We start from the raw sequence: 17,499 nt of genomic DNA, 5'->3' as shown, positions 1-17,499 counted from the left end.
CCTTCAGTAAGAAAAGATGATGATATACAATCTAGAGATTTGTAAAGAGGATCAATAGGTTGATAGAGACATGTCCCCAGAGTCCTGAGTTCATTCATTCGTTCACCCCATGCTTCCCAAGCTTCTAGGTGCACACATACTGTGCTCGGAGCCCTGTGTCTAGAACCTAGATACAGTGAATAGGGGGCCTCTTAGTCTGAGAGGCAATGCATTTTATATAACAGCTTCGGGGAGACTTTAAGTATATCCAATTATGAGACATGCATAATTGCTTGTTCAGGGATCTGAGGACTAAGCTCCTGGTGGGGCTTAAGTTTGTGCTCTCAGGAAATGCTTGCACCCTTTGCTTCCTCTTGGTAGACTGGGAGAGTCATCGGTTATATCCATCGGTTATATTCATACGTTGCAAGGTACTGGGAACGCTTTTCCCCAGCAGACTGTGTGCACATGTTCCCAACTCTCCTGACAGGCCCATGAAGCCTGTGGTCCAATGGAAATCGATTCAGCTCTGAGCACGGTGCAGACGCTGAAGAGTGAGCTGCAGGACGCCAAGGTGGCTGCTGTGGACAGTCAGCTGAAACCACTCCCAGGGGAGACTGTAAGAGATGCTGGCAGCAGCTGGGGGCGGGGCTCTGCCTTTTATTTGCTGCGTTGAGACATTTTGGAAGTTGGGGGGGTAGTGTGCCTAAATTTCAAGCTTTTCTAACACATAGCCCTAGTGTAGCCTTTAGAACTGTGTTCAGACAGAGATCGCCCTGATGCCTCTGGTGATGGTTCTGCATATGTTCTCCTGGGGTCTGGCTGGGGATGAATGGGGATCTGTTAATAGTCATCCCTCTTTTTCATAAACAAGACCTGCTGGTGTTTGAGACCGGTGTTCTGATCCTGTGGCCTTTTTCTGAAAAGAATGCTCAGTGTGGCTGGAGGAACTATGTTTAGAACCAGAAGTTCTGGCTTCTGGGTTCAGGTTGTATCATCAACCAGCTGTAGGCAAGCCCCAGATCTCCTCTGAGGTAGCTTATGGAGGAAATGGGTGGCAATGAGGTTATAAAGATAAACACAGAAACCATTTTCAGCTGTCATGTCTTTTTAAAAGACATTTCTGTAAGGCGCTTGTAAGGCACTGGAATGAACAAGAGTGAAGCACTTGAAGGTAGTAAAACCACAACAGCAAGTAGAATGATGGCACCAGAAATCTAACTGGATCATGTTACGTGACTTCCTGATGTCTATGGCAGGGTTTTCCTGGCTAAAATTTTACCAATATTCCTCATTTGTAAGCCCCTCGTTTCCCTCATTGCTAATAAAATGCCACCATTTATTAAGCACCTGTTAAGCAGTGTATACACACTCAGTCACTCTCGTTTATCCTGATAATGACCTTAATGAGCAAGTGTTGTTCACCCATTTTACAGCTAAGGAAACAGAGGTGCAGAGGTTGTCACTGTTCTCTCCAATGTTACCTGGCAGTTTGCGTCAGAGCCGAGGCTTGAATCCCATCTACAGGACCCCAAAACCCATGCTCCCAACCCCTCCTGTTGACAGGTTTTACTCTTAACTATTGCCGCTCCTTAGATGAACTAAAAACTTTCAGAATATAAAGGAACTACCAGGGCAACTAACTTATTGGATAATGACTAGTACCTCAAAAGCACTCAGAAAACACTTCTTAAATCAAGCTACCTCTAATTGTAAAAACCAGGAAACTCAGGCTCAGAGAGCTTAAGTCACTTAACTAAGGTCCACCAGCTAATGATGAATTCAGGGTTGGTTCCTGGGTCAGCAGCTTTGCAATGTGGTCCAGGTGTCCTTTGGCAAACTTCTGTACTCCAGGGTGCCCATGACCTACATCTGCCTTTACGTAAAACAACCATTCAGTTAGAGTGCAAGAAACATCATGTAATTTTTAAAGAAGTTGCCCTAAAAGAATATGTGTATTGTGTTGTATTGTTGGCTGCAGTGGGCCAGGCTGTTTCTCACTGGAATGCAGTGCCTCTATTGGGAAACGCATTGTGGGGTTAAAAATATGCACGTTCCCTGATGTTTTTCTGAACTCTCACAGCGTACCCCAAAAGTTCTCTTCCAAAATGTCGTCCTCATCCAGTAATTAAATAATTACCCATACCCTAGACCTTTAATGACTTAATCCTCTGAATTATTTATTTAGTTTACAGAGCGAGATGAGGTGCGGGTCACGGGAAGCAAGCGCTTTGCCCATTTTCGTAATCTCATCTACCACTCCAAGCCTCTATTTCTATTGCATTTCCTTCTGGTTAGAACTCCTCAAAGTAAAATAATCAAATTGTACCATGTTCATGGTCCCGCATGCCAGGAAGGTGGAACAGCTGGATGTCTGCCCACTTCCTGCCAAGGCATAATTAATTCTCACTAAGGATTTGTTGCAGACTTCCTAAATTAGCTTCTAAAGGCATAATACTAATAGCTACCATTTGCTGACTACCTACATTAATTTTCTGAAAACCTTCAGAGCTAGGTGCTGTGATCTCAAGACACGGAGACTTGGAGCGGCTTAATAATTTACCTCCATCTCTCACAGCTAGCAACTGGGGAAAGGGAACAGAGGGCAGGGTGTGAACTCAGGTTTGTTTATTGTGAAGCTTGGGCACTTTCCCTCCATCACCCCACTTCTTCTCAGCGCCATTGGTGTCTTGGGTGGGAAAGAGTTAAGGCCCAAAGTTTGATTTGCATTATTTTGGAACTGAGATTTCAATGGATGGTTCTTTTCTTCTGAGCTCTCCTCCCCCTCAAATATTCCTCCAGCTGGAAAAATGTGCTCAGGACCTGGGAAGTACATCTAAGGCAGTGGGCTCCTCCATGGCGCAGCTCCTGACCTGTGCTGCTCAAGGCAACGAGCACTACACAGGTGAGACCCGCACCCTCGGTGACGCCCGGTGGCCAGGTGCAGACTCCTGGGCTGGTCGGGGGAGGTCACTGATCTGACAATGAACCTGACTGTTTTATCTCAGCGGTTCAACACACATTTTTCAAGCTCCTTCCACATGCTTGCTACTGGGCTTGATGCTAAGCATACGAAGACTGATCAAATATGATTCTCCCAAACTGTTTGAGAAAACAACAAATAAGATCTTAGTGACATTTTCAATGATGAAAGGAGACAGATGAGTGAGAACTGACAGACTCAAAGAGATAAAAACCTGAATCTCTCCAGGCATAGGGAAGCTGACAAGAAACCAGCTGATGGGGTGCTGCAAAACTCTGGGAGGGTTTGAGTGCTGCAGACACCAGGTATCCTTGAACCAGGAGGACTGGGTAAGGAACAGAATGGATAAGGAAAACAGCAGGTGACATAAGGGAGGGGGTGTTATCAGAGTAGGAAGCAGACACCGTAGGCAGTCTGTAGCCATCCAAGATGCAAACATCAAGAAGTTTCAGTATAACCTCATTACTTAAGTAGGAAATAGAAGAAATCTTCAAGAACTGAGTAGCTCTAGAGATAGGAATCAGGTGGGCCAAACATGGATTGCAGCTTTTGTTGTACAGCAGTACAGCTTAACTCTTTTTTTTTTTTGAAATATATATTGTTATTGAAGAATAATACACATCCAGAAGAGAGCATAAGACCTAAATGTATACTTTCATGAGTTGTCACAAACTGGAAGCAACCCCAGAAAGCTCCGCCAAGATGAAGTGATGGACATCTCCAGCGTCCCAGTGCAGTTGCCGGGTCATAGCCTGTACAGCTAGCTATGCAGCCACACTCCTACCGGCAGCACCTGGACGTCCCAGTCCTACACTCTTGTCACCACTCTGTATTGTCGCCATTCGCCATTCTGTTGAGTGTGTAATAGTGTCACGTTAGAGTTTTAATTCACATGTCCCCTGAGGCACAGTACAGTTGAGGACCTTTTCCATTTATCGACCATTTGGTTATCTTCTTTTATGAAGCATCTGTTCATGTCTTTTGCCCATTTTTAAAAATTTGAGTTTGCTGACTGCTTATTCATTTGTAGGAGTTTGTTGTCACATTTATTTCTTGTATGTTGCAGCTTACCTCTCCACTGTCTTAAAGGTGTTTGTTAATGAACAAAACTGAAGTTTTACTACATCTAATCATTGGTGTTTACATCGCAGAGATCATTTGAGGCTCTACATTGTGTTTCCTTCCCTACAGAGGATGATTCTTTTATTTTAGTAGCTGGTAAAGAAAGGAGCAGATCAACCTAACGTGAACAGCATGGAACTGATTGGATCTTGTGAAGTCTATTTCCAGCTTACCTTTCAGGGCGTAGCCCTTGGTGCCTCCCATCCAAACGTCTGTGGTGTTGGCCAGGGCCCTTCTGATTCTTGAGCTCAGAACTGTGTGTTTCCATCATCCCAGCCCAGTGAGATTTCAGGAAGTGTTGCTCACCTTCTCAGCTTCTTAACAGGGAGAAGCAGCATTGTACTCAATTCTCTGTGCTTTCTTTCTCTTCAAGATCCTGGCTCTCTTTACCTTGGTTACTTAGTGTTTCTCCAGTGCCTTGAAACAGATAATTTTGTCTATTTTTTTTCTCAGTGTTTCTGGTTGTTTCTCTGAGGGGAAGGCTTCATCATTAGTTATTCTGCCATTACTATAAGGAAAATCTTCTTTGATTAAAAAAAAAACTGTATTTATTCCTTTAAAAATGAGAGCACAAGAGAAGTACAAAAAGAGTTAGACACAGGGTCATACAGCCCCTGCAATAAAAAGAATGTACAGTTCTGTCCTCGTGAAAAGGTAAGGGAGTTTCAGAGCAAAATTGACACCTGATCAGGGTTTTAAGGATCATTTATGACTCATTTAGCATTCAGGGAGAAGGGAAAGTATCTGTAAATTCTTAAAAGCATAAGGCATATGAGAGATTTAGTTTCAAAAATTTCCACACATTCCTGAAATCTTGCCAGATTTTTGTGCAGATGATGAAATGGATTTTTAATGAAGGAAGGACCGCTTTACAAGTTGCATCATCTGATACTGATAACATCCAGGATGACAGACTGTCTAGCTGGTGTCTGAAAAGCAGGCTAGAAGGAGCCGCATTCTGTTTTGGCAGCCGCTGACGGGTGGTGGATGTGGGAACAGCGTAAGTGAAGAGTCCCTGAGGCCAGAGAGGAGAAGGCTGATCAAATGAACTGAGAAAGATCCAAGTAAAAGGCAAGGAGGTAGGGAGTGAGAAGGTAAGGCTGGAAACGTAGGCTGGGGCCAGATCGTATAAGGCCTCATTAGCCACTTTAAATAAACTGAATTTTAACCTGAGAGCATGGCAAAATACTGAAGAGTGTTAATCTGTGGACACAGTCTCGATTGCCCTTTAATGCAAGTTGTCCTTCCTGTCATGTGTGGATCAGTTGAGGGGAAGCAGAGTTGGAGGCAGGGAGACCAGTGAGAAGGCTGTTGCCTCATCCACAGAAAAGATGATAGTGGCCTGTGGCCGGGATGAAGGGGTGCATTAAAGAAACAGAGACCTGACAGTTGTCAGTGACCAGTTGGAATGTGGCAGGACGGGAGTAGGGAGGGTAACGGACAGCTCTAAGTGTGCGGCCCGATGGCAGGATGAAGAGTTGTATCCGTCTCTGTGACAGAAACCCAGGATCGTTGGCAGGGATGCCGAGGCCTGGAGTTGAGCAATGCCAGGTTCAACTTGCCATGTATTCAATTTGAAATACCTGCAGGACATTCAAGTAGAAGTGCCCATTAGGCAGCTAGATATTTGCTTCTGGAACTCAGTGATGAAGTCTAGGCTGGAGATAAATATTTTATATATTTAATAAAATGATAATGAGTGAAACCACGTGGGTAAATAAGTTTGCCTAGGGGGAGTGACAGAGTGAGAAAGTTTATCGGACGTAACCCTGAGGAGCCCAAATATTTAGGGAGAAGCCTGAGCGATATAAATCTTTGAAAGAAATGAAAACGCGCAGCCTTGGAAAGAGGAAGGTAACTGGGAGACGAGGTGTCTCTTGACTCACAGAGATAATTGCTGCCCAGCAGGTCACTTGAGAGAGGGACTTAAGCATCAACTGACGTAAGGAGAAACCAGGTCAGTGCTCTCCCAGTTAAAGGCATTTTCAGGAATGTTGAAGAACGGCTGGGAAGCAAGGAGACAGTGCAAGTGAGGATGGCTTCCCCCTGGGTGTCAGCTCCCTCCTCCACACTCGACATGTGTAGAATATTCAGAACTTATCCGTTGGCTGCCACCGGCTGGATTCTAATGCAGATATGTTTTTGTTTGGCCAGTACAGTGTTTAAAATTTCTTCTCGGCTGGTTACAGTCACGTAGACAGAACCTTTTCCAGATTAAAAAAAAATCTTTCATACCTGGTTTTTACCTTGTGAGTTTGATAGGTGGCCTAATGCTGTCTGCACACAAGCTACTTGAATTCTGATCAAGAACTACTAGTACAAAGAATTCCACTATAGTTCATATCACTAACGTGTCTCCTTAAGCCTCCATTGCTGACTATAATTTGAGATCGAGATGGCAGGGATGCTGTGAAAGTAATCTGTGTCTTCCAAGGACTGTGGTTATTGAAACACTAGTCTGCTTCAGTGTCTCCCACTGGCAATTCCAGCGTGTCCTACACACTTGACTACAGGAACAGACTTTTTGTGGAGGGTGGTGTTTGCTTGGAGACCTGCCCCGGGTGATTCTCACCACTACCCCTGAGAACGTTGCTGTGAATTCAGCCACTTAAAGCCTTGGATGTTCATTGGGCTCCCTGGCATCTGGTGGCCTTATCTGAGCCTCTTGTGGGTGTGACTTCCTCTTTCTGGGAAACCTAGTCCTTCCAAAGAGGATCCTTGACGTGCCTTGAGATTTTGTCGGGAGTCCTCGGCAGACAGCATGTGGGTGGATCAGCCGAGGCTTTGGGAATTCAGCGCTGCTGGTTTCTGCCTTTTTGGAAAGCTATCTGAATCTATAAAAGGTCTTTCAGTAAATGATTTTTTCATAAACATGGCTCTTTTAATTGGATATGACAAATGTTTTATTCTTCTGAAGTCACGCGACTCAAATAGAAATGGGTTCAAGAGCTGGTATGGTAGATCTGGACACCGGCGAGGAGGTCTAGAAATCACAGCCTAGACTTTTCAGTGGTCAGAGCTGTGATCTCTGCCTCTCCTAAAACCTGTGGGAAACCGAGGCCCAGAGGGGAAAGCAGCAGCCACAGAGGCCGCACGGCTAGTCGGCAGAGCCAGAGCTGGGTGAGGTCTTCACCACGCCCTGCCCTTCTGAGCAAGGATGTCCTTTGACCCTGTGCTGGAAGCCTCAACATAAGATGGAATGACTCTTCTACTCGGCTTCTTTCTTTTACCTTGGCTTTGTTTATCTTTGTGTTTTCTCCTCTGCCATTAAAAACACGTTGTTTAAAATTCGTGCACTTCACATGCTGCGCCCGGACGTGCCCTGTGATGAACGGCAGGTTGGCAGCTTTGTAACTTGTGTTGATTAGATTGTGGAGTTACGTCCCAGCTGAGCACTTCCTAAATATTTACAGACTGGCAAGTCTGCCGGGCTGCCAAGTTGTCTTGTTTTATGGATCTGGGGCCTTTCCTGCTCTTTATGGGACCACGGCGCCTCGTCCTCCGTACGGAGAGGATCACCTGCTGCATCTGTGTGGCCTCAGAGCTGAAGAGGTGCCAGTAAAGGCCACATTCAGTGCTGCCTAAGGCCGTCCAGCCAAAGCCTTTAGATTATAGTGTTCTCAGAGCGCAGTGAGAGGGAACTTGATCTGTGTGCTTTCCAGGCGGATGTTACATGTTCTAACAAGAATGCCTCGTAGTCCCCTGTTCGGAAGAGCGATGTGAAGAGTCTGACCCAGAAGCTGAGAACCCTCAGATTTAAAAGTGTGTCCATGGACAAGATACTTCTCAGCCATGGACCTCAGCTGAAACGGTTTGATGGGAAGAGCTTTGGGGCCGGCTATTCTGCGGTTCTCAGGATTCTGGGACCCTTTTGTTACATGCTCTGGCATTTCCAGTCTTCATCCTTTTCTTGGGTGTGCCAAGTCCTAGGTGCTATGTAGGAAGGCTCCTCTTTCTACGGGAAGCGGTGCTGTTGTTTTTAAGATTCTAGTTTATAGTTATATCATTTATCACCAAATCTCATCATCTTTAGAAATGAATTTAAAGATGAGCAGGCGAGGAGGGTATAGCTCAGTGGTAGAGTGCATGCCTAGCATGCACAAGGTCCTGGGTTCAATCCTCAGTGCTTTCCACTAAAAATAAATAAGTAAACCTAATCTCCTCCCCCCAAAAAACAAACTTAAAATTTTTAAATTTTTTTAAAAATTAAAAAAAAAATGAGTAGGCACTTCTCAGAAGAGGATGTCCACATGGCCATTGAGTGTATGAAAAAGTGCTCAACATCATTGCTTTTTAGGGATACAAAAATTAAACCTCAGTGTGATGCAACTATACACCCACCAGAATTGGCTAAAATTAAAAATCTGACAATAGCAAGTTTGGGTCAGGATATGGAGCAACTGGAACTCTCATATATTCCTGGTAGAGTGTATAATGGCAAAGCCATTCTGAAAAAGTTGTGTAATGTCCTCTAAAGCTAAACACACACTTACACTGTGACCCAGCAATTCAGCTCCTGGGTTTAAATCCAAGAGAAGTGTTTCCCTATGTCTACCTAAACACTGTCCCGGTAGCTTTGTTCATCATAGCCCAAACAGGAAACAATCCCCCAGTGTCCAACAGCAGAAGAACGGATAAACTAATGTTGGTGTGTTCATATAATGGAATACGACACAGCAGGAAAAAGGAGTGAACTGCCAAGTGTAACAACATGGGTGAAACTCACAGCACTGTGGTCAGAGAAAGAAACCAGACTCTATAAAGAATACACGCTGTGTGGTTCCACCAACATGGAGTTTAAAGACAGGTAAAACTAGTCTAAGGTGATAGAGGCTAGAATGGGGATTGCTTCTGGGGTGAGAGGATTTTGACTGGGAAAGGGCACAGGTGATGGAAATGTTGTATGTCTCCATCTGGGTTGTAGATACATTTGCACAAATTCAGTGAGCTGCCCGGGTAGACTCCTTCACTTTATCTCATATAAGTTGTGCCCCATTAAAAACGGCAGAGAAGAAAAGTGAGTCTGAATGATCTGTGAACTTCATCCTTTGCACTTGGTCTCTTAGGTCTAGGGACATGCGGGGCACTGGGAGTGACGGGAGCCAGAGGGAAATAGTTTTTAGCATGGCGTTGGTTGTAAAATCTCTCTTGGATCATCCCAGAGCCAGTGGTATAGGCTACCTGTTTGAGAAGCCCATCAGTTCAAATTTTACAAAAAACAATTCAGAGCCCGCCTGCGCCAGACACCGTCTGAGGGTTCGCTCCTTTCTAGGAGGCTCTGGTCTAGAGGCTTCCTCCCCAGGTAAGAGTATGACTTTTAGATGGAATCTAATAGAAAGTCTGATGGGCTTTTCTCCCCAGGGGTGGCTGCTAGGGAGACGGCCCAAGCTCTGAAAACGCTGGCGCAGGCTGCCCGGGGAGTGGCGGCATCGACGAGTGACCCCACGGCTGCGCACGCCATGTTAGATTCTGCTCGGGACGTGATGGAAGGCTCGGCCATGCTCATCCAAGAAGCCAAGCAGGCCCTGATTGCACCAGGGGACGCAGAGAGTCAGCAGAGACTAGCCCAGGTGAGGCCGGGAACTGGTCACCATGGTCATCATGGAGGTGGGCGTGTTCAAAGGCTGTCGCCTGGTGTGAGCACTTCTGCAAGCCTTGCCTAGACGCCCCCATGATGTGAGGTCTGCTTCATTCGGTCAACAGAAAGTATGGGGGGGCTCGATTGAAATCGTCCCTTGGAACTTAAAGAGCCAGAACACAGCATGTTTGTTTTAGGCCTGTGTATGCTTATGCATATGTCTCTTCCTAGCCTGGGAGGTGAGGATATACTTGGTTTAGCCACTCAAAGCTTTAAACCCTGTCTCTCTAGTGCCTTTTCAGATGAGTCTTGCCAGAGAATAGAAACAGGGAGCCTCACACATCCTTAAAAGGCAGCACGTGGGCAACTCCAGGTTGCTCTGGATGTGCTCAGAGCATCCCACCTGCCCTTGGGCGGGGTGGGGGGAGGCGGCCATGGCACCAGAGGGCCCCTGAGTAAGTCCTGGCATCCAGAGAACCCAGGACCTCTGCAGGACTCTCAAGAAGGGAGCTCTTTCTCTTTCTCTGGATGGGAGATACCTTTGTTTTAGAACCTGATGTAACGTGGGAGAGTTGTGGTTTGAATCACAGTCACGGCGTGGCCTGGCGCTGGGGAGCAGGTAGCGCCTGCTGTGGCACTGGGTCAGACCCTTTGCCAAGACAGGACGTTAACCGCAGCGAGAGGTCCTGGGGAGGCGACTTAATGCTAAACAGCGTCAGGTGGATGCCGGCGGAGTTTCCCAGTCTTTCCCAGCTCTGCGCTCTGTCGCTGCTCATCCCCAACACGTGTGCAGGGATGTTTGCACTGAAAGCCTTTCTGATGTGGCTTTTCTCCCTCTGCGTGTTCAGGTGGCCAAAGCCGTCTCCCACTCCCTGAATAACTGTGTGAATTGCCTCCCTGGGCAGAAGGATGTGGACGTGGCCTTGAAGAGCATCGGGGAGTCGAGCAAGAAGCTGCTGGTGGACTCGGTGAGTTTATGGCTCGGGAAGGGCACCTGGGGGACCGGGCTCGTGTTCGGTGGGAGCAGCGTCCTCTCCCCTCCATGGGACCTCTGAGCAGCTCACCTTTCCCTCGGGGGTCCTGTTTTTCCTGCCTTGTCCTTGTTTTGCCTTCTGATCAACAGAGTCCCCGAGTAACGCTTCTGAAGTTTACTTTTTCTTTGAGCCCATGTTGCTGTTTGCTCTCAGGTCATCCTGAGATGCGATGAGACAGGAAAGGGGATATGTGACCATCTAACTTCTTATGAGGGCACCTCAGGCAGTGACAATCAGGTGATAATGGGACACGTGGTTAGAGCTCACAGAGAGAGTGAGTAGTCTGTGGAATTTCTCTTTGGGGCCTGTTCCTTCCCTGTTGTGTGAGCCCCTTTAGAGCTTTGTTTCTTCTCTGCCTCGTACCTGCCACATTCCAGGTATGCAAGCATTGGGTGTGTGTGACCGACAGAGCCTGGCTTGACCCTCTGGAACTTTTCACAAACCCTGAATAGTTCTGCTAGTGCCGTGTCTGTGGAAAAGCTGTATTGTTAGCAAAGACCACTAATGAAGAAATTTGGCGGCTATTAGTTTGGAATAATGAGATTTAAAGTGAGAGCATCTGCTTTTTAGTTTCAGGAAGCTAAACCTTTGGGAGTTTGCATCTAAGAGAGCCAAGATTGAGCGGTGGTTCAGAGAGTGGATCCCAGAGTCAGGCTGCCCAGGGGTGAGTCCTGGCTCTGCCACTTAGGAGATACAGGCCCTAGGGAAAGCTGTCCTTACTGTTTTTAGATCTGCTGTGTCTAGCGCTGAATAGGTGTTCAATAAATTAAAGCGAATGAGTGAATGTATATCCGTTGAAGGTCAAACTTCACATGGGCTCAGACCACACAGAGCCTTTTAGGCTGGATGACTCAGAAATGCGTCCCTGGAGTCTGTCTTCCCTCTGCAACACCTACCTTTGTCTCTCCTACACAAAGTAAAAGTTCTCATGCAATGAGCCTTCTCTTCCCACAGTTACCTCCAAGCACGAAGCCTTTCCAGGAAGCCCAGAGCGAACTGAACCAAGCAGCGGCCGATCTGAACCAGTCTGCAGGGGAGGTGGTCCATGCCACCCGGGGCCAGAGCGGAGAGCTGGCCGCCGCCTCCGGGAAGTTCAGCGATGATTTCGACGAATTCCTCGATGCCGGCATTGAGATGGCAGGCCAGGCTCAGGTGGGTGTGCAGGTGGCCGAGTGGAGCTGACCCTTGCCTCTCGACTCTGGGGGACCGTCCACCCCTGAGGCCAAGTGGCACGTGGGAGCCAGGGAGCTGTGAGCAGCCCACACCTTTATGTTCCCTTTGCTGCTCAGGGAGCTCCGTGACCTCATGGGAATGGCATTCCCAAAGACGCGATTAGCCCATGGGTGAGGTGCGTCCTGGAGATGACGGGTAACTTTCCCACGATCCTCCAACAGAACCCATTGTTTTATGTACGCTTTTTGGAGGGAGGGCAGCTCTGCCTCCTATACTTCAAATGTGGTATAATATAGTGACAACTCTTGTGCTTAAGGTTTAGCGAGCCCATTTGAAGGAACTATGTCTTACCCTGAGTGTCAGGTCATTAAAACTTACCTCCTTCAGATGAACAGATAAACCCCTTGTTAGGAACAAGGGAGCATGACTGGTCTGGTGTCGGCTTCCAGAGCTGTTTTTTCTCAAGCTCCCGTGAACTCCCTAAATGAGACATCCAGGGTGTTTGTTTCTTGGTCTCTTATCTACAAAGGGGTGTTTCTCGGATGGCAAGCCAGGTGAGAAATGTGTCCTTTCCAGAGGCGGGAACCTCTGGGATGCAGTCAGCTCTGCGCATCCAGACAGCGCCGGTCGCTTGTGCCAGGCTGAGCCGTGCGAGCCCCTGACAACTCCAGCATTGTTGAGCAAGATGCTGGAATTGTGGCCTGCTCTGTGCGCGCTCTCTCTCTCTCTCCCTCCCTCCCTCCCCTCTTTTAATGCCCACACTTGTGAGACAACGCAGCTCTTGGCTGTCCCTCTTGGGGATGGATTTCTGTCCTGTTGTGTGCATCTTGGTCTGGGTGTCTGTTTGGGAAAGGGCAGACACTGGGCAGAGTCTTGACAAATTACGCATCTACAGACTAACTGGGCAGATTGGGCTTTGTGCAGTCTGTACAGATAACCTGCTTCTGTTTCACGACGCTGCTCCGAGCTCTGAGTGCTGCCTGGGACAGATGGACAGTCCCTAATCACTCTGGCTCCTTTCGACCTTCCAGACGAAAGAAGACCAGATCCAGGTGATAGGGAACCTCAAGAATATCTCGATGGCATCCAGCAAGCTGCTGCTAGCTGCCAAGTCTCTCTCTGTAGATCCCGGGGCGCCCAACGCGAAAAATCTCCTGGCTGCAGCTGCAAGGTAAGAGTGGAACAAGATGTGCTTTCACGTGTGGTTAAATCGTGTCAGTGTTTGCGAGATGTGCCTGACATCCTGCTGCTTTTGCTGAGCGAAGAAGTGATGCTGTCCTCATGTAGTCAGAGTAGGAGGCAAAAGTAACAGACGCTGGTGTCTGATTGAACTGGCTCCGTTTCCATGTGCTTTTCCCCATTAACGATGCCTCTGTCTCCTCTTACAGCCTTTTCAGGAGGACTTGCTAGGACTTGAGGCCCCCATTGATTTATAAACACGATGACTTAGATTTTTTTCAATAGTGTTAATATCTTTCAGATTAGAGAAGTAATATATGTTTATTAAAAAGAAATCAGAGGATGCTGAAAAGTACAAAAAAAGAATTTTTTTTCTTTTTTTTTATTGAATTATAGTCAGTTTACAATGTGTTACTTTCTGGTGTACAGCACAGTGATTCAGTTATACATATATATATTCCTTTTCATATTCTTTGTCATTATAATAGGTTATTACAAGATATTGAATACAGTTCCCTGTGCTATACAGTAGGACCTCATTGTTTATCTATTTTACATATAGTAGTTAGTATCTGCAGATCCTGTACTCCCAATTTCTCCATCCCCTTCTTCCCCCCCCCCCCCCGGTAACCACAGTTTTGTTTTCTATATCTGTGAGTCTGTTTCTGTTTTGTAAATAAGTTCATTTGTCTCATTTTTTTTACATTCCATATATGAGTGATCTCATATTTTTCTTTCTCCTTCTGGCTTACGTCACTTAGTATGACGATCCCCAGGTCCATCCATGTTGCTGCAAATGGCCATTTTTTATTTTTTATGGCTGAGTAGTGTTCCATTGTATAAATATACCACAACTTCTTTATCCAGTCATCTGTTGATGGACATTTAGGTTGCTTCCATGTCTTGGCTATTGCATATAGTGCTGCTATGAACATTGGGGTGCACGTATCTTTTTGAATTAGAGTTCCCTCCAAATATATGCCCTGGAGTGGGATTCCTGGATCATACGTTAAGTCTATTTTTAGTTTTTAAAGGAATCTCCACACTGTTTTCCACAGTGGCTGCACCAAACCACATTCCCACCAATAGTGTGGGGGGGGGGGGTTCCCTTTTCTCCACACCCTCTCCAGCATTTATCCAAAAAAAAACAAAGATACTTAACTAGCCATTCAGCATCTCTTGAGTACTTACTCTGTGCCTGGCACCAGTGTTGATTAGATGGGTTTAAACATGTTCACTCGGTCACACGCAGAAGGGCTCTAGTTCAGAATGAATGGGCTGGTGATGGGAGTAAATTGTTTTGGGAAATATATTAAAACACGAATCTGATTTAGGATGATGTCAATGTCCTTCTTTCCTGTTGTTTTCACCCAGGGAAGTGGGTAATACAGTACAATTTCTGCTCCAGGGCCACTGTGGCAATTTAGTTCCATAACTAGTGATTGAATGCTGGTACCTGGAGAAACTGCAGCGACAGCTGACAGCCCAGGGAGATTTTATGTTGTCAGTCCCACATTCGTCCTCCTGAACCGAGAGGGTGGGGTGTTTTACACCTGCGTGGTGGTGTAGGCATGTTTTCCTAACATTACTTGGCATCACTGGATATATAGGAAAGCCAACAGCAGTAAGAGATTAAATACAGGACAATTAGGATATAGAGCATAAATGGAAACATTTTCAAAATGTGTGCAGATTGGTGATTCTTAAAAAGCATGGCTTGAATTGTACTTAAAAAAATTTTTTTTTAATTTGGTTTTGTTTGCTTATTTGTTTTTTTAATGTCATTATCTCTCCTGGCTTTAAGTTGTCAGAGTCAGGAGACCTAAATTCTAGTCCAAGCTTTAACGCTTGGCAAACTAGGTTACACTGGTCAGGTCGCTCAACCTGTCTAAGCGTTCCCCTTTGCAGCATGGAGGTGTGTGTGTAGCATCATCCTTAAGCCCTGTTCAGTTGTCAGCGTATAAGCTATCATGGTACCGACGGTTAAAACCTGACTTTGGTCTCCTCTTTGCTTGTAGTGTTATTTTTTTATGGGGAGATTAGATAATTTCAGAGCAGTTCCCTTGAAAGCCTTTGAGTTTATTTATTCCCAAATACGTACTTCAGTTTCAAAGGGTAGCGAGAGCCACTGGGTGGCTGGAAAAATATCCTCACGTCTCCCACTTCCATCTTATGCTTTGTTTGTGGTTGTTCCAGTAGGTGAGTGCCCTCCTGGGGTGAGGGAGGGGATGAGGAAGAATTGTGATGTCTGTGGTCTCTGTTGAGCAGCTGTTTGTTTGTTTGTTTAATTTTTTTAATTGAAGTACAGTCAGTTACAATGTGTCTATTTCTGGTGTACAGCACAATGTCCCAGGAGCAGCTGTTTCTGATATAAAACCCTCTTAATCACATTTTTCCTAAAAAGAACCTTTGGATAAGGCAACTGATGTTGCCAGGTATCTGAACACAGATGTTTTTCATTATCTTCAATTTTTTGCATCATTTCAAAATTACAGGGGGAGGGTGTAGCTCAAGGATAGAGCACATGCTTAGCATACACAAGGTCCTGGGTTCAATCCCCAGTACCTCCTCTAAAAATAAAAAAACCTAATTACCTCCCCCTCAAAAAGAAAAATAAAGACAAACAAACAAACAAACAACAACAAAAATATTAGTTTCCAACTTCGAAAGTGTTGTTGACTCTCTTAAATTATGGGAAAGAAGGGAGAGAATGAACTGGCTTTTTGAAAACCTGGTGAAGAAGGGAACCCAGGACCTCAGAGCTTGTTTCTGGTGTCATGTCTCTGTGGGTGTCCAGAGGCCTCCTGGTGGTGACATTGAGGAAGCGACCTGGAGACCAGGTGAAAAGACTTTCTTTGCTCTGTCTATCCTGGCTTTCAGCAGTTGACTGGGAGAGTTCCCAGCCTGATAGTTTTCATCGTAAAGTAAGCACTTAAAAAGCATCACGTGAAATGATAGTCTTGGGCCAGAACAGCTGCAGGAAGATGCTGGCCCGTTCTCCTTGGCTTCTTGGCACATGTTGGCAGGCTCTGCTCCCTGGGGTGGTTTCCCAGCGGAAGCTCCAGCCAGGTCAAGTGAGTCAGGCAAGCTCCTCTTGGGAAATAAGGCTCTGCCCAACTGGGGTATGTTCATTCATTCTCTTGTTACTTCATTTGTTCATTACACAGACAAGTTACCATGTGCCTGATACGGGCCAGGCCTAGCACTGGGTATAAGGCAGGGACAGCCCTGGTGGAGTTAGGGCAGGGGCATACACAAGAGCAGGTGGCCTTCGGTTTATCTGCACCTCGCGACAAACCTGTGCGTAAGTGCCTTTGGAGGTGGGCAGCAGGGATCCGATTGCTGTTGGCCTCATCTTCAGCCCCACTGCCCTCCCTGTTCTTCATGTGAATGTCCCCAAAGGCCCCAGAGGTACTACTGTGGGGACCCAGACCTGGACTGACTCGGCCCTCCCACTCCTACATCAGCAGAGTAAACCTTTCTTTTTTCTTTTTCAGTGATTCTTCCTGCTTTGGGGAAACAGGTTTGCTTCTGGAAAAGCAATAGAGTATGTCTGTCTTTTCGCTCTACTCATCTTTGTGCACCTGAGCCCAGGTGACTCTGAGGAGTGTGGTCCCTTAGTTTCTGATGCCTAGTGGGGAGGAAGTCATTTTCTGTTGAGAGTCCGGCTTCTTTCTGTGTACCTGGTGGGCTCCGGCTCTTTTCTGACGAGTTGGGTAAGCTGGAGACCCTTTGTCAGTGGTTCATCAGCCTTTTCCCTGACCAAGGACTGGCCCGATGCTCCTGGACTTAGTCAAGGAAGTGGAGAACCAAGTTTGCAGTGGCAGAAGGAGGGCGAGTCCTACCCCTGAGCCACTGCTCACACCCCAGTCCTAGCCAGAAGGACTCCCGGGCTGAAGGCTTCACGCCCACCTGCCAGCATCAGGACGGTGTCCTGCTGCTTCCAGTCCCCCGAGGGCTCCCTGGGACCTTGCAGGAGGCACCTCTTCCCAGGCAGCCCTTTGCTATGAGATTCCCACCAGGCAGGTGTCCTGCTGTCTCCAGAGATGGTGGAAAAGGGTGACCCAGCAAGCAGCACTTCCACACTCTGAAACAGAAAATGTACACGGGCCTTCTTCTGTCTCTCGGTCTCTTCTGGAATGTTCTCTGCCCATGATCCAGATCGGGATCTCACTGAGGCCCGATTTTCCAATGGCTCTGGTCCATGTCAGGCGCTCCCTCAAAGGCAGAACCTATGCCACTGTTGAGGCTTGAATCTCCTCGGGTGTTCCCGGCGCGTCCTGCCTGCATCTGGCCCATCCTGCCTGGTGTCCTAGCCCCAGCACTGCTTCCTCTGGCTGACCTCTGTGTCTTGTCAGTTCATCGTCCTGTCTCTCCAGCTGGATTGCAAGCACCTTGCTTTCCTATAGAGATGTGAACTATGTCATACTATATCCTTTTGTACCCCCTGT

General features: G+C 46.8%; 1 protein-coding gene across 6 annotated transcripts in view; it reads left to right on the top strand.

The window, feature by feature from the left end:
• TLN2 (talin 2) overlaps positions 1-17,499 on the top strand; it is a 395,887-nt gene that overhangs the window by 289,370 nt on the left and 89,018 nt on the right. For all 6 annotated transcript variants that reach the window (XM_064485544.1, XM_064485540.1, XM_064485542.1 and 3 more), the window contains 6 exons: positions 470-598; positions 2,782-2,884; positions 9,446-9,654; positions 10,511-10,630; positions 11,651-11,848; positions 12,901-13,040. In XM_064485544.1, coding sequence (XP_064341614.1) covers positions 470-598; positions 2,782-2,884; positions 9,446-9,654; positions 10,511-10,630; positions 11,651-11,848; positions 12,901-13,040 — 899 coding nt within the window. The remainder of the gene's footprint in view (positions 1-469; positions 599-2,781; positions 2,885-9,445; positions 9,655-10,510; positions 10,631-11,650; positions 11,849-12,900; positions 13,041-17,499) is intronic.

The sequence above is a fragment of the Camelus dromedarius genome, chromosome 5 (assembly GCF_036321535.1).
Source record: "Camelus dromedarius isolate mCamDro1 chromosome 5, mCamDro1.pat, whole genome shotgun sequence".
In the NCBI taxonomy this organism is placed as follows: Eukaryota; Metazoa; Chordata; class Mammalia; order Artiodactyla; family Camelidae; genus Camelus; species Camelus dromedarius.
This window is presented reverse-complemented; position numbering and strand designations above follow the sequence as displayed.